The following is a 21,816-nucleotide window of genomic DNA, read 5'->3' as shown; positions in this document are numbered from 1 at the left end:
GTATGTTCGTGTCTTTTTTCTACTTTCCCAACTGGACCTGACTATTTAACTTCTCTTTTCTTCTTTCTCCCTCTCTTGTTTTTCTTCTGTAATTATTTCCTCTTTGTGCAGTTCTTTCCATTTATCTGATGTTCTTACAAATGAGAATCTTTGAATATTGCGACCTTTCCGCTTTGGCGTTTCTGGCCATACCAAACAGTCCTTAAAAAGCGGCATATCTGATTTCTTGATTGGATACATTTTAGCCGGTCAGTATTTCTGTTTTGCTCTTCTAGTGTCACCTCAACTTGTAGAGAAGTGCTTGCTTCCTCAAGTTGTTCTGCTAAAGCACTTTCAGTCTGTTGTAATCTTGGTGAGTTTGAGGCTTTATCTGACGGCAACTCATCATTTGTGTGGATTTTTATGAGCGTTTCATCTTTAGAAAATTCTTCAAATATCTTACAAAGGCAAAAATCTTCACATTTTCCTTCATGACCATTTGGAGCTTTATCTGTAAACTGTTTTATTTGGTTACAGTTCTCGGGCCCAAGTAATTCACAAAAGTTCTCATGAGTCAAATCACGAAAACTTGATTGCATTTAAATTGTATTTAAATAATCTTGGAAATAATTCAGTCCTCACTCAGCGCCGCAAACTAACTTGGGTAGCTGCCTGAGTGAATAGTTTCTTAAAAGCCGGTATTAACAGCAGTGGCAAATGATGTGCTGAGTAATCACATCCGAGGCATCAATGCAAAAACCACAGATAGACACTGGCCATTACATCACAGAATTCAGCTTAAAAAGCAACTGGGCCTATTTCATACTCCATAACTTCACGTGTAAGTATTGTACATGGCCACAACGTAAGTCACTGGCGTTTCTCCTAGCGCGAGGACTGTAGGCCTTGTTATTAATTTTTAAGGAAAAACCTGTACACTTAACAATATGAAAAAAGAGGCTTCGGACTTCCAACGCACACTGACGTTTGTGCATTGCTTTCCCTTCTTGTTCTATTTTGGGATCATGATCTAGGTCTAGCTGAGTCCAAGCGTCGAAACCTTCCTTTCATATTGGTAATAGTGCAGATTTCCTCCTTTTCCCTAAAATTAAATGTAATCAGATACATGAGAAACTTGAATCTACTTAAGTAACCTGATTGTAATGGGCCCTATACCGAGATCGTAGTTATACACTCCCTTGTACATGTTTTCCAGAAAGGGTTCTCTATAAAATAAGCCTAGTTCTATTGTTATGCTTAATCACGGCCGCCTTTATTGTTATACAGGCCAGTCTTGAAATGGCAACTGCACCTTTTTGCCTTCCACAGACTATCCAACCAGCACAGCCGGCTGCCCAAATTCTCTGCATTAGTCTAGAGAAAGGGAGGATCCTCGCTAAAATGGTAGAGAAATAGTCTGTGAACTGCCAACTGTTGAAGGTGGATAGTCTGTGGCAGGCCGATTTGCGCAGTTGCGACATTCAAGGTTCTGGCTTGTATAACAAAGGAGGCCTTGGCTTAATCCAATATAAACATACAGTGATGGGCATAGTGAGTTTACAGTAATGGGCACTGGGCCCATCACTGTTAAATAACCTTTAAATTTCATGAAATTTTCGAGCAAGAAACACAACAGCCTGAAATGCACTTTAGGCTTAAAATAACGACAACAAAATTCGTATAGTAAAATATAGTTATGGGCACTAGGTGCCCATCACTGTCATGCTCCATTAAATTAAAATACAGTGCTGAGCACCTCATGATTTGAGAGCAAAACTCATTTAGACTTACATCTCATTAGCATGAAGTGCTCTTATCATTTAATAATCACTCCAAACACAAAATTTTAATTTCCAATTGATTTATAATGAAACGAAACCTTAATCAGTACACCTATCTGATTAAAAGAATTCTTTAGAAATGAACAACAACCATCACAACGTTTCACATCGCGCACCTTTCTACACCCTGCCACACACACGAAAGAAGGAAGACAATTGACAAACTGTGAGCGTAAAGAAGAAAGGCGTACCAACATTTGAAAGTCGTCAATAGCTCGTTACAGGCGCTCAGACTCTTATTATTTGAAAATAATTGGCATAGGTGCCCATCACTATCAGAGTGCCCACGACTGTATAGTTTCCCCTATATATATATATATGTGTGTGTGTGTGTGTTTTATAGTCGACGATTTTGCCATTTAGGCTAAAGACGACGAATGGTTAATGAAAATGAATGATAAAAGGAATTAAAGAAATGAAAATGTGGGAGGAAACGAGAGAACATCGAGGAAATATGTTAATCCACCACAAACTCGCATTGGAGCGTGCGTTTTTTGTGTTGCGACATGAAATTCAATATTTCAGTTTAACGTCCCAGGATTATGATTTTTGCGCAAGAGTTTCCGATTTCAATTCCCGATGAGAGAGAATCGAGTGCACTACTACAATGGTTCAGATCCTACTTTGAACTGCAGCCTAGATCTCATCCTGTATAGCCTCCCTGCTGATATGGTCGTAAATAAATACTAAAAGCAGAGTAGAGAATATTTCTTAGCATTATCAGCTATCTTCTGAATTGGTTTCGTATTATGGATGTTAAGCTAGGAAACATATCTATCAATCTATCAGGGAAACAGTATAAGAGCAAGCATTGTTCATGCAAAAGATGACACCAACTTCGTATGTGTTTATTATCCATTTGAGCTATATTCAACTGCTCTGGCTGAGACAAATAGTCTTGGCTATCCGCTCCCAAATACGATATCTCTCTCTATTTCTTCTCTTGACTTCAGCCCCCCCCCTCCTCTCACCCGCTTATACACACATGTAAATACACAGTCTTTCATCAATGTCCACTAACTATCGGTTACAAAATTTAAATAGCCCATTATCAGTGTCTTGGTTCTCGAATTATAAGTAATCATATAATTCAAAATGAACGCATAAGAGCTATAATCAGCTCAGTAGTAGAAGTGTGAGCACATATAAGAAACTAAACTCCGTAGTATGAAAAACTTATCAAAAAGGACTTAACGGAATGGTTCCCAACCTTTACTCATTGACGGCACACTTCACTGAACGCCCATGACATCGCGATAACTAGTTCGATTTTTTATTAATAAAAATAATAAAGTAATATAAATTAGAACAATGTAAGTTATAAGTTTCTATGAAGAAGTGTTTATATGTAGTAATAAGCATTGGTGGTGTCCCTGGAGGTGTTGAGTGGTACACTGTCTCAAAATTGATTGCTATTAAAACTGATTATTAAAATATGCTTCATGATTTTTAAATTCTAAAATTTCGCGACATTCCGGTTGGGAACCACTGCTCTAATGCGCATACCTTTGTGCTGGTATCGTCTTGTTGATATTCTTGAGAGCAAATGTTACATATTCCAGTAGTTTTCGTAGCTGGAGATTTTTTCTTTGATGGTGTTGAAAACTGTAGTTTACCCCTAGCCAAAGATTCTCTACCTTCCCGGAGAATGGTCTTCACAGTAAAATTGGAAACACCAGTTGCATCACACGTCATATGAATGATATTGGCTTCTAGTTTGAAATCATCCTTCAACTTCTTGAAATACTCGTGAACTTTAAATATAATTTCCCGTCCCTGTTCTGAGAGAGGCCTACCACGCGAAATGGTACTCATGGTTTCACACTACGCATGTTAACAGAATTATCCTTGTAGCTGGTAACTCCCTTCAACTGCGCATGCATTAGCGTCAGGCGAGTGGAATATCAGAGTTGCCAACTCCAGTGATTTCACACATTTCTATTTCTTTTTAACGAGAGTATTAAGATTTGTGATTAGCGTTCACCAGTCCCTCTCATTACGTATTTCCAGTCCCCTTGGTACAAAATCATTTACTTCCAGTCTCCCTCATGGCACATGATTTGGAAATATTAGAACAGAGACTTTATACTATTTACTAGTCGAGCTTTCAAATGTATCGATACTGCATCGTAACTAGCAAAAAGCACAACGATAAACACTTGAAGAAAAAAAAAAGAAGTAATTCTCTGCGAACTATCGAAATATTTAATCTAATTGTCCTTTTTGGTTCCATAGGTTATTAGGGGACACGGCCTCAGTGGTAGAGCGCTTACCTCTGGTTCGATCTCTGGCAAAGTAAGTTTGTGGTGCACTACATCGTGTCAGTGGGTTTCTCGGAGTACTTCTGTTTCCTCCCATATTCTCATTCCAACAACTGTTCCATCATTCACTTGCTTTTAATCATCCGTCTTTCTTAACATAATGGGGATGGTAGGTATTTAGCGTATTTTTACACTATTTTTTTAAAAAAAGGAAAAAAGAGAGAATGAAGACATGGCATGGATAAGTCTGAAGACTCCAAACATCAAACTTTGACAAAAGCCGACTTAGAGGCTGTTTCAAAAGTTTTCCTCCCTCTCCGTTACAAGTAGGAATAAACGCAGATGAATAATCACATAGAAACCAAACCCAAAACACGATTGATCCCACTTAGCGAAGAACAATCTAGAAACGAACTATCCAAAGCCGACGCTTTCTGGCGACGCTACTGACAATACTCAAAATAATGTCAGCCCTTTCCACTAGTCTAGTGGCTAGGCCAGGTGATAGAAAAGAAATCAATCTCACAATTATTTCCTTTCATTAATTATCTTCCTCCTTTACCCTAAAAGGACATAATCGTGGGACGTTAAATTATAAACATTTCACTTCAAAACAATGTTCTTATGCTACAGTGAAATATTTTAGAAGTTGCAGTGAAGTAATCAGCAAAGCGTCAATTTACCAACCAGAGATCGGGTTCAATCTAGGTGGGGTTTATTCTTCCTTTGTAATTTCGTCCAAATGTGGTTAAGAATCTACCCAACTTTTGTCAGTTGGGTACATGAGAAAGAGGCACGCATCCACTTTTTGCTAAAGGGGGTGTGCGATATTTCTAGGGGTTCAACACTACTAAATATTATGTCTATGTAACGTAGTACTGAATTGTTATTATTCTACATCCGAAAAAGCGATACTATCACCTATATTCTGAGAAAATGCAAACTCTCGATGATTGTCTACCATAAAGCACACTTGGCGGGAGCTGGGATCGAAACAGGGAGCCTATACACCAGACGGTTAGCATTACCACTGAGCCACCGCAGCTCCTGATAGATCTCAACTGTTTTCATTTAAAAAAAAAGAAAGAAAAAAGAAAAGAAAGAAAGAAAGTACAGATTAAATGCAAGACCAAATCTTCAGGCTATATAAATAATTTCTCTGCTAAACCAAATGAAAATTTTTCGAAAAAGATCTGTGTCGAGTTATGAACGTTGAGGGGCGTTCCGAACCCGGTGGACTCCCCTTGGGTTTAACCCTGGTGAAAAATGACGGCGGCCGGGGCGTAGAACTGACCGTATCATCCTCTATAAATGTCGAGATCACGTAAGTATGAAGCCCTATCTTACATTACCCGTGGACCTCACTGGTCTAGTGAGAGGAAAGGGCTTATCTTTCTTTACATTTATTGAACTCAATTAATATATCAATACGAATCTGGAATTGTTTATTTTTTTACGAGAATGTGTGCAACTGTTGGAAGTATGTGCGTCACGTTTAGGACTATGTACATAACATGTTCGAAGTATGGATGTCTATTATGAGAAGACAAACAATAATGATGCAATCTGCTACTTAACAATATTGTTTATACGTACAATTCATATAAATAAATAAAAAAACGACATACTATTTGACGCTATAAAAAATCCATTTTCTCGCAAACTATTACCTTAAAGCACACTGACGTCTCTGGCATGTAAAATTGTGGGGGGGGAGACATCAAAGAAAGTGGTACTACTTAGCCCAACCTGTTTATTATCTTCGATTCCATTTACCTTTCTGCTTACCTTCACGGACCCCTGAGGTATATCAAGAACTCTTATAATCGTTTTACAGCCTGAATATTATATTACAAATAAATACAATTATTATTATTTATATGTTATTCTGTCGTTAGCAAATAAATTAAATTAGAATAAACTACTGAATATTTGGTACTTCAAAATATTGGGGGAACGCGTCCCCCTTGTCCCCCCGCCAGAGACGCCAGTGTTGAAACATATCATTTTGTTCAGCTCGATGTCAGACTGATATCGATATCGTTATCACTTTGAACATTGTCCGTCGAGTTGAAACACACCTAACACACTTGCCACTTTCGTCACGCTCACATCACATAACGGGGCGCCAATAATTTGCCCTCTTTGGCAGACATGTCCATTTTGCGCTATCACTGGCTGCTAGTTCATTGCACGCAGCCGTTTTACTACTCCTTATGCAATATGGAAGTTACCCTAACAGCCTCGATGCTGACGTCCTTTACTCATTCATTCACATTACTATCAACAGGTCGGCACCAATCCAGACATCTGACGTGTCTTCAGGTATTTCCATTAAATTCGTAAGTATTTTTATTTGTTAGTCTTACATGTGTTGTCATCTCATTATTTATATTATTACTGGGAGTCGCATATTTAAATTCCCCAGCTCAGTGATGGGCGAACTTTTTCAGGAGCGAGCCAAAGAAAAAACTTCAGGAACGCCAATATAATTTATTAAAAACAGGGACACTTGTAGTTCCTGTTAAATTGTGTGCGTCTACATCTTATATAGGCTTAGTGATCTAAACAAACGTTAAATTCCTAATACAAACTATTTGTTTTTTATCTGTTCAAAAGTAGCACTAATATTAAGTACTAGTAGGCGCTAATTGTTCTTCTATTAATAGTAACAGTTAGTTTAAAATTGATTCAAAACAGGGGCGTCATTTCAGACTTTGCTTGAGGGGGGCAAAAGCACCACCGATATAAGACTTTCACATTTTGTACTAGTATCTTAGTAGACAATCCATTAAAGTATATATATATATCCCTTAAACTCTTGGGGGGGCAATTGCCCCCTCCTGCCCCCCCTAAATGACGCCCCTGATTCAAAACTTCCTTAGTTGGTTAAATTGAAGTGTTTGCATCCCTCTCAGCATCAAGCCTACATGAGAGGTGAACATACAGTTTAATGTGGGATCCTAACCACCGTAACGTGTTCAAATTTCAAAGTTCTTCCGACAGGAATCGAACCGGGCACCAAAGACGAACAACTTCATGTACCCTATGCAGATGATATTTAGATTATTTCGCTCGAATTCAAAATATAACTCCTGATGGACTATTGAGCGAAAGAGCGAATTTGGGGAATAGCTTTACAAATTTCTATTATTATTATTATTATTATTATTATTATTATTATTATTTACAATGGTTTGTTGTTCTCAAAACAGGTTAATTATTGTCATAAAGCAGGGGTGCCCACAAGGGGGGGCTATGACGCAAACTGCGTCATTGAAATATTTGGGGGGGGGTAAAAATCTATATAAATATGTTTGAGGGGTGTAAAAATTAATTGAAAATATTTTTTTTCATGGAAGAACACCTATGGATAGACAATTGAGGGGGGGTGCGTCATGGCCATGTGGGGGGTGGGCACCACTGTCATAAAGGAGCCATTTTCAATTTTTGATCATTTGTATGGAACATTATTTTATTTATTTGAAAATCTAGTTTAATTATCTCGCTCAACACAAAAACATAAAATAAAATATGTTTAATGCAAACAGTTTTAAGGTGAAACTAGTCATTTAAAAAATAACAATTTATTGCTCAAAGAAGAAAATCTTTGAAGTTCCGCCCCCTTTTTTCTTTCCGCAAGAAATGATTTGGTTAAGATACCGATGATACGTATTGTAACTCCTTATGATGACGATGAAAAAAAAAAAAAAAGATAATCACATAATTAATGTTTCATGCTTTGTTCTGTTTTCGAAAATAAAGGAATTATTAATTAGAACAGCTTATTATGAAGAAAACAGCGTATAAACAGTGACAATGATAAATACCTAGGTACCTAGGTAGTGAACGAAAAAAAAAATATCAAAGAAATCTAGACACCATAAGGAAACAGATTTGAACCCTGGTTTTTAAAATAGACAAGTACCTCTATACCATGGTGGAAAAAGCTACAAGGTGGATGCAATGGCGCATGACGTCATCTTGGTCGCAGACATGGCCAACGAGAGTCAGATGAAGTTTTAACAAGCGCTTGCTCACTGGTATCTTACACGCAAACTTCTCTCCTATATATAGTGATCTTCAACGAAGTAAAAATTTTAGTACAAACAATAATTATATAAACGTAATGTAACCAATGCTTAAGCTAAATGAATTCAGAGGAAGATACAGCAATATCAGTTCATATTAAACATCTTTGAAGCTTGAACAAGCCAATATTGCTCACTACACAGTAACGACGCCAGCTTTAAGTTCTTAGGGGGGCAAAGGAGAGGCAGATACATTTTCGGGGGGCGGCTATTTGCCATACCAAAAATGACATATTTATTACGTTTGACTTATTTTATATTACATTGTGTAATTTCGTTGCTGTTTTCATATTAGACCTATATAATTATAAATTAAACTTATTTCTAGTAAAATTTGTAACTAACAAATAAGTAACGTCTGCACATGAAATATTTTTCAATGAAACTTTTGAAGCCTAAACATAAATTGAATTACTTTCGAGTATGCTACAAGTAACACATTCGTCTAGTACTATATGCTACGTATATATCTTTCTCTCTCTCTCTCTCTCTCTCTCTCCATATATATATATCTGTATCCATATACAAATACAAATTTTCGTATTAATAATGAAATTCTTATTGTTTATCAGGCCTCTGAAGTGATAGTGTGTGCCCAAACAGATTATTTCACGAACATCCAGATCCTAACTGTTATAACATTTTTGTTCCATCAAGGAAAGTCACCGAAGTAAATTCATTAGGAAATCAGTGAAACACCACGAGACTTCTCCTCCGTTATATACAGTGGTGAAGAAGTAAGTGGCTTAGTATAAACGTGGCGATTTCTCAACAAATTATACTTTACATCCAAGATGTTTAAAAGCCATGACTCTTCCCGAAATCATGGATGCAATTTGTGACATTATTCTTGAAAATTGTACCATTTCAGCCAGTGGTGGATATAGCCCGGGGCCGGAGGACCTAGGACACCCCAGTTTTTGAGTGAAAAAATAATTTAAGCTATTATTTATATAGTTTTTAAAGTGTATAGTAAACTCACGATATACTTATTATAATCTGAGGTCTGGCTGCACCCCGCTTTCTCAGTTTTTACCTTCTCAGCAAAACTTGTGTCAGAGATTCTGAGCATTTCTTTGGAACTCGTCGGTAGCATAATTCAGAATGGCTTGGATACGCTCAAGTTCTCGACATAATGGGTTCCCAAAAAATCTGTCAGGAGAATAAAAGAGTGACGGCAATTAGAGAAGTCTTCTTTCAATTTGAACGTAATGCTGATCAATTTCGGTCACGAATAGTAACCATAGATGAAATATGGTTGTACCCCTAGGATCCTGAATCGAAACAGCAGTCAATTGAGTAGTAGCACTCATTTCTTCATCGCACCAAGAAGTTCAAGACACAGAAGTAGGTTGAGAAACTGTTTGCAACATTCTTCTGGGATAAGAATGGAGTGGTACTCATACACTACCTCCGCAACGGTCAGATATTTAATCCAGAATCTCTACATTACTTACAAAACTGAAAGAAAAATTCAAAGTTCAACGCCGCGGAAAATGAAAAGAAAGGAATTATGTTCCTTCAGGAGAATATACCTGTCTATCAACCCCTGCGAACACAACTGATATTGCATAATCTAGGATTTGAATGTCTAGATCATCATTCTTATTCCGCAGATTTAGCTCCGTCTAATTATTACGTGTACTTACTTCCCAAACTTAAATAACACTTGAAAGGACGCCATTTTAGATCTGATAGGGGTAGTGCTACGAACAGTGGTGCGAGGAAATCTTCAGAATTTTTAACTTTTCTGCAAAAACTGGAGCACTGTACAAGGTAGTATATTGACTCTCGAGGGAAGTGTAGAAGAAGTAAAACTTCACCATTCCATGTGCACTCCTTCTGGGTTGGGCTACGAATTTTTCAGCAGTTCCTAGTCAATATGGTAGACGTCACGTCAATACTTTGAAACAAAATAAGTAAGGAAGCACTAGTATAAACCAATTACTAACTAAAGATCGGCACTCTGACAATACATTTTACTGGGAATCAATTAAATTCCATAAATTTATTATTATCACTTGCAGGAAGGGAAAACACAACTCTTTTTACCCCCTTCAAAAAATTAAACCCTGATAGTTGCAAACTAAGCTGTTATAAGCACATCCGCTGGATATTGAAAGCCGAGAATAATGTTTCAGAAAAATAAAGTATAGAACCTTTAAATAAAACAAAATATGAAACTGAAAACTTCAAACCTGGATAAATACAAACAAGTTACGTAACTGGGTTTACTTACCTTTCTTTTGTTTCCAATCGAAGTTGATCCAATGAGAAGAAAACAAGTCGATCAAATCTACTATTGTTCGCTAGGCACAATAATTAAAAATCATAAGAAAGAAGTATAACTAAAATTTACCTCAAAATGCGCTAAATTTCAAAACAGAAATATGCGTGCATACCCAGACGCTCAAAGAAGAAAGCTTGAGGACTAATCTGCCAATGTAAATGCATGGAAAGTAGACTACAATTTGACAATGAGATTGGTTATAATACTGATATAAAATACTACATATAGAATGTTTAAACATTGTAGGAGTCTGGGGGGGATAGTCTAGATGGCAGTCAGGGGGGCAGAAGTAGCTACTAGGGGGGCGCTCGCCCCCTTGGCCCCCCTCTGGCGTCGTCACTGTCTCTACATTTTCTGCTTTTTCTTTTTCTTTTTTCAACATGTGAAGTAATACACTCGAGTATGTATAGGCCTGAATAATCTATAACACAGTGTGTCGTTAATGCATTTCATTATTATATATTTATGTATGCTCAAGTATATTTTCGTAACACATTGATCGGTTTTGAGTTACTATTATTATTATTTTGCATGAAAGAGTATTCTTTACTGATGACCTCATATAAATTTTGAGAATATCTCAAGGGAGAATTCATGGTTTTCGTAAGCAGAAATGCACGTACGTATATTTTCGTTATGCTTGGACAGTTTTTTTTTTCTTTTTTTTTTTTAAGAGGTTGCTCCCACGTAAGTTTCGTCAGAATCTCAGGGGAGGTTAAAAATTTGATTGAGCAGGGACGCACGCATTTAATATTTTAAACAGTTTTTATTTTTGATTTATAAAAAAATCATCTTATTTGAAATCGCTGATCGCTTATTTATAGAAATTGTATTTGAACAAAAGTTTGGTGAAACTGACAGTTCTCTGAATATTAGTGTCAAAATTTACGCCATAACGAACTGTATTATTAAACATTTGTACGAAATAAAACGTTACATATACTATTGTGTTCTAAAAATATATAGAAATAAATATGTGTATACAAAGCACCTCAAACAAAGAAATTGCAAAGTACTAGGCGTAGGTGAAAACGATGTAAGGGTGCTACAACTACTATCCATTTCATAAAGATAGGCCCCTGACTTGGCGGTGCTGCCGTGACGTCCAGTCAAAACTTATATTACATTGTCGTACCTCGTTGGAATTGTTGGAATGTTGTCTTTTCAATACTTAAGACATACAAATTTTCTTTGTACTGTGTAGTGAGAAAAAAAATAGAAATTAATGAAAAAGTGCGTATTTTTTCGTACTTTTTTGGTAAATCAATGTTTATAGGACTATATCTCGGAAAGGAGATAACATGAAATAATTTCCTGTGCACCATATGTAGATGCATATGTTACCTGTAAGTTCTGAAAATTTTATCACTCAACACGTAGTAATTTTCTTGTTATTCAGTAAAAAGTGAGACATCATTATCTCTGAATTGCTGCGGTGTATTAACAATCTTAAAAAACTTTTAGAAAGATCTTAAAGTAGCTTTTTCAACCAAACTGTTTTGACTTGTTTTAAAAGATAAATAATCACAAATATGACATTATGATTTTCTCAGCTTTGCGCCCTTCGCTATCGCAGTTTATACGGAGTGCTACGTTGCCACATTTTCCTGGCGCGTATACACTCTCAGACGGACGGGTATTTAAACTTGTCACGCACACTGTCCGGCACTTTTTAGAGATATTTTTAAAATTTTATCTCCACAGATTTTAAACCAATTTCTTAGTAATTAACAGGATATACAGAAAATGTGCCAAATGTTCAAAATTAGAAAAGCGAACTCTTATTTTGTTTGGATTTGCATGTGATGGTCTTCGAAAATTTGTTGCTTTTTATCAGTTTTTCACTTACTGCACGCAGTACAAAATACACTTGCACAGAAACAAATACAAGCATAAACTTTATTATATGATACAACCTTAGTTGATATGTAATATTGAGTTTACACTTCACAGAAAATCTGTTCCACCACTTGACAGACATACTAATAGCTCTTGCGTAGTTGATTTGTAAAACCGCGTAAAGCTGGCTTCCGTACAAGGCTTATGTGAATAATTAGTGTAAAAATTTCCTTGTTTTTAAAGTAACACGCTTTCATTTAGAAAACAAAGATTTTTGTTTTAGTATTTTTTTCTTTTTCTCAATCTGCTGTTTTGCGTATTGATTCATAACTTTTACTACTATTCCTGGGAGAAGCTCATGTAGTTTGGATTCCACGTTAATCAGTAGGTCGACGTCTCATATAGCCTCACTGCTGAACAAGACGTTCAACTCAAAATCAATTCAACTTTTTTTTTTACTATAAAACTTCATCGGTAAAAACAGCTGAAGCACTTTATATGCGGAATACTCTGTAGATAGCCCAGCATTTTGATCAATTTCCGGGATACCACTAAACAGGGGTATGCATTTACTTGAATTTTATCGCTCCAAGCTACATCAGAATCTGTCTTTGAATAGGAACGACACTTTTTTTCTCTCTTTCCCGGCGCAGCCTCAGGTTCACTTGAAACAGAGTTACTATCTTGTTCACTCCCGAATACGCCACTGAGCACAGAATAATCAATGTCATTACTATTCATTACTAACTTATAACCGTCTGAGTCGGAGTCATTCATCAGTTCTGCAATTTCATTATCCCTAAAAATTTTGTCTCTTCTTTTTGTAATACCACCGCTCGTAAAGGAATATCCATATATATATATAATCAAAAGCCACGACATATACTAAGGAAAATATAAATGCCTATTCGTCCGTCTCATTGCAATGAACCCATATGGTGTGAGTGCATGTCTAAGTTTTTGACGTCTACGAACCGAAGGGAAGTGTTGAAGACGTAATCAGTGCAACGTGATTAGACCCAAATACAGCCCTCGTCACCTACTCATTGCTTTGGTTTATTTTATTTTTTTTTTTTTTTCGTTGAAAGAAAACAAAGGACCCATTCTGTTATTGTACATTCGGCAGGGGAATTGATCGCAGAACTTAGGTGAACACGTGATTGCCAAGGATACATCTCTTTTTAACCTTTAACATGTTCGTAAGCTGGAAAGTGTGTAAACTGATACAGGATCTTGAGGTAGAAATGGAGCCATTGTTAATAAGTATACAGGAAGATAACAGGAGCAGCGATGAGTCAACAAACCCATTACGAAAGTGAATGAAGTAAATAGATGAGTTTTCGGATGTTTTATTTCAACGTTTTATTTCGATTAAATTGAGATGTGTAATGCATTATTATTATTTTTATGATGTTGTGAAAGGTTATAATAAATACTTTTTCCTATTACATTCTTATGAAGTAAGCTTCGCGCTACAAACTTCCTGAACGCGACAACACTGCACGACAGCGTTGCCGCACTTCCACTTACTGTATGCTGTTTCTTCATATAAGCGCGGGGAATTTAAAGATTGGGCTGCAACATGGCTCACCGCTTAACGCAGAGAACATGTTGAAGTAAAAAAAAATTTTAAAAAATAAATACTCTACCAACTAAACCTTTTTATGTTAATAGTTTCAAATATTTGGAACACTAGACTTCCAAATTTTCGAATAGTGTTTTGTACGTTTCTCTAACTACCATGGTAAAGGAGATCAGAGCGTCGTACATTTGTTTTAATTACACAAAAAGTATCAAGTGATGAAAATTGAACTTTTCACAACTTACAGTTAATGGATGCATCTACATATTGTGCACAGGAAATTATTTCACGTGATCTCTTTTCTGAGATATAGTCCTCTAAACATTGATCTACCAAAAAAGTACGAAAAAATACGCACTTTTTCATTAATTTTTATTTTTTTCTCACTACATAGTACAGAGAAAATTTTTATGTCTTAAGTATTGAAAAGACAACATTTCAGCAATTCCAACGAGGTACGACAATGCAATATAAGTTTTGACTGAACGTCACGGCAGCACCACGAAGTCAGGAGCCTATCTTTATGAAATGGATAGTAGATTAGAAAACATATAAACCATAAAATTACATAATTTTCTTGATAAGTTTTCTCTTTTCTGTCCCGTGGACTAAAGAAGACAAAAGATAAATGCAAGTCAATGATTATGTGGAATTTGCTGGAATGAGAATGCGGGAGTACCCTAAGAAACTCACGGACACGATGTTGTCCACCACAAACTCACTTGACCGAGAAGCGTACCAGTACCGCTTGCACCAGAGGTGAGCCTTCTGCCACTGAGCCACCGTGCTTCCTTGATTGGTTGAGAATCTACCATATTTTTAAATTTACTGCAGTCATTCTTAATTTTGTAATTCTGGAGGGGGCCTCTAAATATGTATATATAATTATCCAAAGTTATGATTAAGATGAACAAAAATTTCAAAATCGGAGTGTAAAAATGTCCCGACAATGTCGCCTTGACATGGTAGGTGGATACTTTATTCTCTTGATCTAATACATTGTTATATATCTTTGTAACCGTTAATCGTTATTACGAACCTTCCATTCGTTAGTTAATTTGAAATGCAACGTCCCGTTTTAGCACCGAGGCTACAAGGAATGCAGACCTCCAGAATGAAATAGGATCTGAACTACTTTAACGCGTTCAATGCTCTCCATTTGCGTAACTCGAGGGAGGTAAGCCTCCTAGATCATCGTGCCTCACTTCTCGAGTTACATGCCTGCCTCTGTGGGGAAAATTTTGTCTCAATATCTTATGTAGAAGTAAATGATGATAGAAATTATCACCTCTGTCGCTCCCCCTCCCTCATGATTTCGAATCCGGGTCTTGCCTCAAAGTTAGTCTTTTTAAATCGTACTATTAGATTTTTGTATGCAGAATCAACACAAGCTACTGTAGCCCTATATATAGTATTATTACATACTATTAATACTAAAAAGAAACTACTCAATGAAATCGCTATTTTATAATGTCATTTAACATTGCATTTATTTACTACTTTTACGTAAAACTTACCATATTTTAGGTTTATTTTGTCCTGTCGCCTGCAAGCTAAAATCCATTTCTGGAGACATTCCCCCTCTTCTTGAGGAAATCTAAAGTATTTTATATTAGTTCCTTTAGTTTTTCTGTAATAATTACTACAGCCGTACACTGCACAGTTAGGCATCCTCGATATCATTTAACAGAACAAAGTAACACAGAATTTCCACTTGTTAGTTAAAGCCTCGCCTTTGTCTCTTGCAAACCAGATGACGTCACAGCCACGACAGCGCTCCAGGGGACATGCGCATGCAACCACCTTGTAGTCTTTCCACCATGCTCTATGCCACGATCGCCTGCAGCAAGGGCAATTGACTCTCACTTAGATTTTTGAAAGGGATGTGGCTCTTCGACTACTCACATACTACAGTATTTAATATGTTTACTGTAATTAATAAACTTATGCAACGTATGTAAACTGCTGTTTTACATCTAATATTATCAGGGTTGGCAAAAACCATGGTTTTTATTTAAAAAAAAAAAAAAAACAGGTTTTTTAGGTTTAAACCGTTTTTTTTGTTTAAACCCGTTTTTTTTTTGTTTTGTTTAAATAATTTACTCTATGTATTTGTATTAGATATGGACAGAAATTAGTTTGTTTCGCCGTAGTGTTATTATGCAACAACAAGGTTATGCTGGAAGGGGTCACATAAGCTTAAAGCGGAATCCAAACCGCTTCTCGGCTTCATCCAAGAAAAATTGTCCATTTCGACACGAAACCGGGACTAATTGGTCACAAATGCGATTGCCGACTCACTCACGAAGGACTCCTGATAAAAATACGTTGTACTGATCTTCACATAGGCCTAGTTGTTAATATAATTGTCAAGAGTAATTTCAGAAGGACAAAAACAAACAGTTACACAAGTAAAAACATTATACAATTATATATAAATCGGGAATCTCCCGCCTTAGCCATTGGGAAAATCCTGTTTTTACTTGAAATGCATTTGTATATAAATTTTTAAGGTCAACGTATCATAATCACTACGCTAAAACTGAGGTATTAAATTACAAATTTGGTATGTAGATATCATTCAATAAAATTAAAACAAAGTCAAATCCAAGCTGATGTTGGAAGAAGCGTAGGCAGTTGATAAATTTTGCCAATTTCTATAAATATATTTAAGGAACCTTGGCTTCTTTATAAAACAATAGGCATTCAGGCAAGTAGAAATATATAATTTGGTTTCGTTTCGTATGTTTAGGCTTAACATCCTTATGAAATACCCAGGTTATCACGGAGAAGACTTTCGCTTAAAGGGACACCTCGAATCGCTACTTGGTTTATACTTGAAAGATGGGTTGTGGTTCGACCGAGAATTGAACACGGGACCCCTTGATTAAAAGGTGAAAAATACATAAACGTAATGCAGATGGTTCCATATGTGGAGACGTCACCATGAAGTTCACACGATTTAAATCATTTTTCTTTTTCTTTTTTTTTTTTTTTGTTTGTTTGTTTGTTTGGTTGGTTTGGTTTAAACTAGCCAACCCTGAATATTATGAGCATCAAGGTATGTGTATTCGCAACTTCGCTTGTGTAGGTATATTAGTCTCCTCCTCCCCAGGGACGAATCTAAAAGGAGAAAACTGGGGGGGGGGCAGGCAGAACTCAGACTATCATAGGTAGTATATCATGAGTTTACTTTTAAAAAAATATAAATAATAGCTTCAATTATTTTTGCCACTCAAAAACCTTGGAGGGGGCCTAAGACTCCCCGGCCCGGGGCTAGATCCGCCACTGCTTCTCCCCCTTCTATTGCCGAAAAAACTCTGTGGTTGTTTCTGTATTACAACTTTACGTGTCACTATCACAATCACAAGAGCAGAAGCTCACACTGGAGCCCGAAACAGTACATCCTATCAAAGCACGTACAGTACTTCCACCTCACTAAAGCCAAATATGTGAATTGATAATACATTGCGTCGTGAAGATATTTGCTGCTTGGTGCTTACTGACGACATAGGAATCGTGGACCTACAGTCAAATGTAGAATCCGAACACATCGTCACATGAGAACCAGAGGAACGTAACTCCATTTTCGTCAGTTTACAGGCGAGGACAAAAGTATTATTTTCTTAGAAAGATTTTTTTTTTTTTTAATAAAATGGTAATTGAGCTACATTACAACAGATGATCGACAAGAAGAACAGATTGCGTTACGTTCCATTTACACCAAGTGGGGCTTTCAAAATTATGTCCAAATATGAAGGATACGAAAACCGCATTTTTGAAGTTACGTTCCTCTGATTCTCATGCGACATGTGCTCTTACCTGAAACAGAACCCGGAGTCTCTCGCACGAACAATGAGAACGTTATTCAATTGTTTAACAGCCTGCGATACCAGTGTACACTGGATTCATTAAGAATCAATAGTAATGGTCAAGGAAGTGAAAGAAAATCATCCAGGATATAGGCCTATGTTTCAGTGTCATCCTACATTCGCTTAAACAATTGAGGAAATCATTGGAAAAGTCAGAACATAATCGGTTTCAGCAGGAATCTTCCTATTGCGGAAAAAAAATCGCTAACCGTTACTCTAACCACGTTAGGAAATCAAACATTTAGCCATGAGGTGCTCCCCCCAACAGATTGAGGAATATTAATCGATTGTCTACTAATATACTAGTACAAAACGTGAAAGTCTTACGTCGGTAATGTTTCTTGCCCCCCCCCCTTCCCGCCCAAACGAAGTCCGAAATGACGACCCTAAATTGAATACTGCAAGCTACATACCAAGAAGATTAGTTCACTTGTGCAGTATTGATTTCAGTAATGATTATAAAGTAAAAATAGCAGCAAAACAATTTTCATTCACTTTTATAAATTACTTTTACAAAGCTATATAAATAATTAGAAAACTCTATATTTCTTACCTTTATTCTTTGAATGTCAGTTCTAATTGGTGGTTTTCCTTAGCAACTGCGTAGCGATTTATGATATTCTCATACCAGCGTTCATGTTCTAACAACGATGTAAAGAGTTGACTTTCGACATACAATGTACAAAAAAATGATCGAGACCGTGGGAATGAGGGGGTTGTTGCTTCCAAATACGCTCTCATACGGTGATAGGCCGACATTCGCTCCGTGAGCGGAATCACATTGATAGGCAAAGTAAGACACAAAGAGAAAAGTTTGTACACTTGTCCAAACACATCCTTGAACCCATTGGAAATAATTGATTTAATCATCGAATTTAGAGGCATTCTATGGAACATGGAATCAGCATAAAAAACCTCAAGTTCGTTTCTTAGCCGATGGATATCAAACAGTATTCCATACGATGAAAGAAGAGAATCGAAAGCAGCTGATGGAAAAGTTGTAATGTAACGTTTGAATTTAGAACTATCACACAGATCAAAGAATTTTAAATCTGTACGATTGATCCGCTCTAATTCACGCTCAATATTATCGAGAACTTGGTAGAAAATATCACGATACTTAGGATCAGGAAGTTTATAATTACAGTCATCAGCAACACAAATGTTTCCGGCACTAAGATAAAAATGGGAGAACTTTTCATCGCATCGCAAATTTTGTATGTCTTGAAGAGCTTTCTCAACCAGAGATGTGAAATGTCCAACTTCGAAATTAGATCTCGATGACGTGTGATCGAAAATATTCATTATGTCAAAGATGTGTTGAAATAAAAGAGACAAGAACACAAAATCAAGACCTTGTAAAGAGATTATAAAAGTGCTTGCTTGATGAACGTGTTCCGGTGCCGTCCTAGAATCTCCTTGAAGTAATTTCAATACTTCTAAGAGTTCTTTGTTCTGGTGCACAATTGCATCTAACAATTTCGTTTTAGTGTTCTTAAAAGTGGCATATTTCTCGCATATATGGTTAAGCATTGAAATGCGTTGCTCTGATGTATCAAAGAACTTGCACATGCATTCCAATGTGGCAAAGAAAAGTCGGATACCTTTAATAGAAATAACACGTCGTTGAATAATAAAACTCATATCATGAACATAACTATGAGTATTTACTGCATACGGCGCCTGTTCAGTGAACTTCGCATTCAATTCTACCAATTCATCTGACGCAAGGGACGTGTCGTAACAACATTGACCAACGAGCTTCTGTTCATAGTTGAGATCACGCAACACTGAAAGAACCATGTTACAAAACTCGGTTGGTGTTCTTTCTCCAACGATATTATGAAGACCAAAAAATCTCTCTTGAGTGTCCCCATTCACATCCACATAACGAACGATCACAGAACACTGTGTTATTTCGGTAATGTGTGTTACTTCATCCACTTGCACAGAAAAAAATGGCACTGAATTAATTTCTTTACACATAAAATCAATCAATTCCTCTTGTAAACACTCAATAATTTCCATCTGGATTATTTCTGACTTCACACTGTTGTTCTGTTTCCTTTTCAATTCTTCCCACTGTTCTTTCAAATCCGAATTATGTCGAAGCACCAAAGAATTAAAAATTTCTTCAAAACTTCCTGCTATCACTTGATCTTCTGGCATGGTGTAAGGTCGGAAAGAAAACTGTTTGCATAGAATAACCGCACTATCTATTAGTTTTTTAAACAGAACTCGATTTCTGCGTACTAACGCATTATGTTTGCTCTTTTGTTCTTCTCTCCTACTGGAAGCCACTCTCACATTTGATCGTTCATTTTGTGTTATGCGTTTAAATGCAACATAATTTTCAATATGTATTTTGGAATTATGGTGCAGTTGTGAACTTCGTGACAAGTTTTTAAGATCAAAATACCCATCTTTCGCCCACATATTCCTTACCATTGTGTTGCTTGTTAGTAACACACATGGCCAGCAGAAAAGTTTCCCTAACATTGTGCTACCACAAAGCCAATCATAAGTCTGGTACCACGAAGTCCGGAATGTTCTTGAACACACCCCAGTCTGCCTTCTCTCCAGTTGAAACCAATACAATGCTGGAGTTGGTCTTCCTGTTTTCAAAATGTCCTTTTTCTCTTCATCACTCCGTTGAGAAAATGGCACTTCAAGCAATGAACATATAATATCGTGAGAAGGATTGCTGCACATAGTGGAATCAATATTTTCTTACCCGTGCACTGTAACACTTGATCACATCACACTAGAGCAGCAGATTTTCAGTAAGTTGGTGCTACTGCTCTCCTTCTTTAACTCACACGACACACGAATGAGAAGAGGCCTCGATAAACGCAGCTGTTTCCATAGCAACCGACTTAGTAGAACTTGTCCCCGCCTGGCATGCATGAGAAGCCATGAGAACTATGCCTCACGGCACGTCCCAACACTGCAGCTGCAGACAAGTTCATTTCAGCAACCATCATCATTCGAGGGGTGAGGAAGCTCACAAGCAAGTGCTCGACAACTTGAATGAAAAAAAGTCGTAGCCTCTTTAGTGCCCAATAAGATTTTGAATCCTAACGTCTAACTCTATGAAGCATATTGAAGACTAAACTATTGTGTTAGAAACATGAAGAATATTATTTTATCCTACCAAGGTATGGACACTGAACGTCAGCGCCATTGAGTATGTGGCCCTCCCCACTGGTCCAGTGACTATCGCGCGCGTCTTTGATGTAGGTTGTCCTGGGATCGATTCCCGACAGAAGAGCATTGAACAAGTTATGGTGGTTTGGATTCCACCTTAAACTTAGATCCACGTCTTTATAGGGAGCTGAAAAGGGACGCTAAATTTCAACAAACACAGCACACTGAATATAGGCTATTTTAAATTTATATTTTTTTCTTTTATAGTATATTAACAGGAGTGTTTCTTGGCCAGCCTGTATCACTTAGCATTATTGTTCTACTTTGCTTTTGTGTTACTCCTGCACTTATGCTCTGTATAGTAGAATTAAATTTGGGCTCTTCTCAGGAAATATAGTTGCGGGAGAACTACACACTGTGACGAAATAAATCCCTCGTTCGTTTATCGTTACATTCATTCCCAACTAGGATGGATCAATAGTGATTTGAAAGATTCCGAAAAACAACGATCAAATTTAAGTTAGCACTAGACACATATTTTTATTTTCCTTCAATGAGAAAACAATGGCTCAGTAGCACAGTGTTCACTTTTGATGTGAGAGATCCCTGGTTCGATATCCCTGGTCCAACGTCAAGTTCTAGTGCATACAACGGTGTCTGTAGATTTTAACTGGGTTCTCTTCCACTCTCACTCCAACAATTCTTCAATCATTCACTTTCATTTATAATAATAATAATAACAATAATAATAACAATATTATTATTATTATTATTATTATTATTATTATTATTATTATTATTATTATTATTATTATTATTATTATTATTATTATTATTATTATTAACACCTCTCTAAAACCTGTTTATAAAAATTTTGGGCGAAAACATCCGAATCAACATTAAGAATGCAGAAT

The 21,816-nt window shown here is 36.6% G+C and overlaps 1 protein-coding gene across 9 annotated transcripts in view; it reads right to left on the bottom strand.

Annotated features, from left to right (window-relative positions):
- LOC145675292 (zinc finger MYM-type protein 1-like) overlaps positions 1-21,816 on the bottom strand; it is a 259,607-nt gene that overhangs the window by 181,037 nt on the left and 56,754 nt on the right. For 2 of the 9 annotated variants that reach the window (XM_081745684.1, XM_081745685.1), the window contains exon 1: positions 18,309-20,665. The exons of 5 other annotated variants lie outside the window; for them this stretch is intronic. In XM_081745684.1, coding sequence (XP_081601810.1) covers positions 18,311-20,467 — 2,157 coding nt within the window. In that variant the 5' untranslated portion in view covers positions 20,468-20,665 and the 3' untranslated portion in view covers positions 18,309-18,310. Of the gene's footprint in view, positions 1-3,326; positions 3,651-15,400; positions 15,724-18,308; positions 20,666-21,816 lie in introns of those variants that run through there. 2 more of the 9 variants (XR_014129114.1, XM_081745723.1) reach the window with 2 other exon arrangements.

The sequence above is a fragment of the Thermobia domestica genome, chromosome 2 (assembly GCF_964235325.1).
Source record: "Thermobia domestica chromosome 2, izTheDome1.hap1.1, whole genome shotgun sequence".
In the NCBI taxonomy this organism is placed as follows: domain Eukaryota; kingdom Metazoa; phylum Arthropoda; class Insecta; order Zygentoma; family Lepismatidae; genus Thermobia; species Thermobia domestica.
This window is presented reverse-complemented; position numbering and strand designations above follow the sequence as displayed.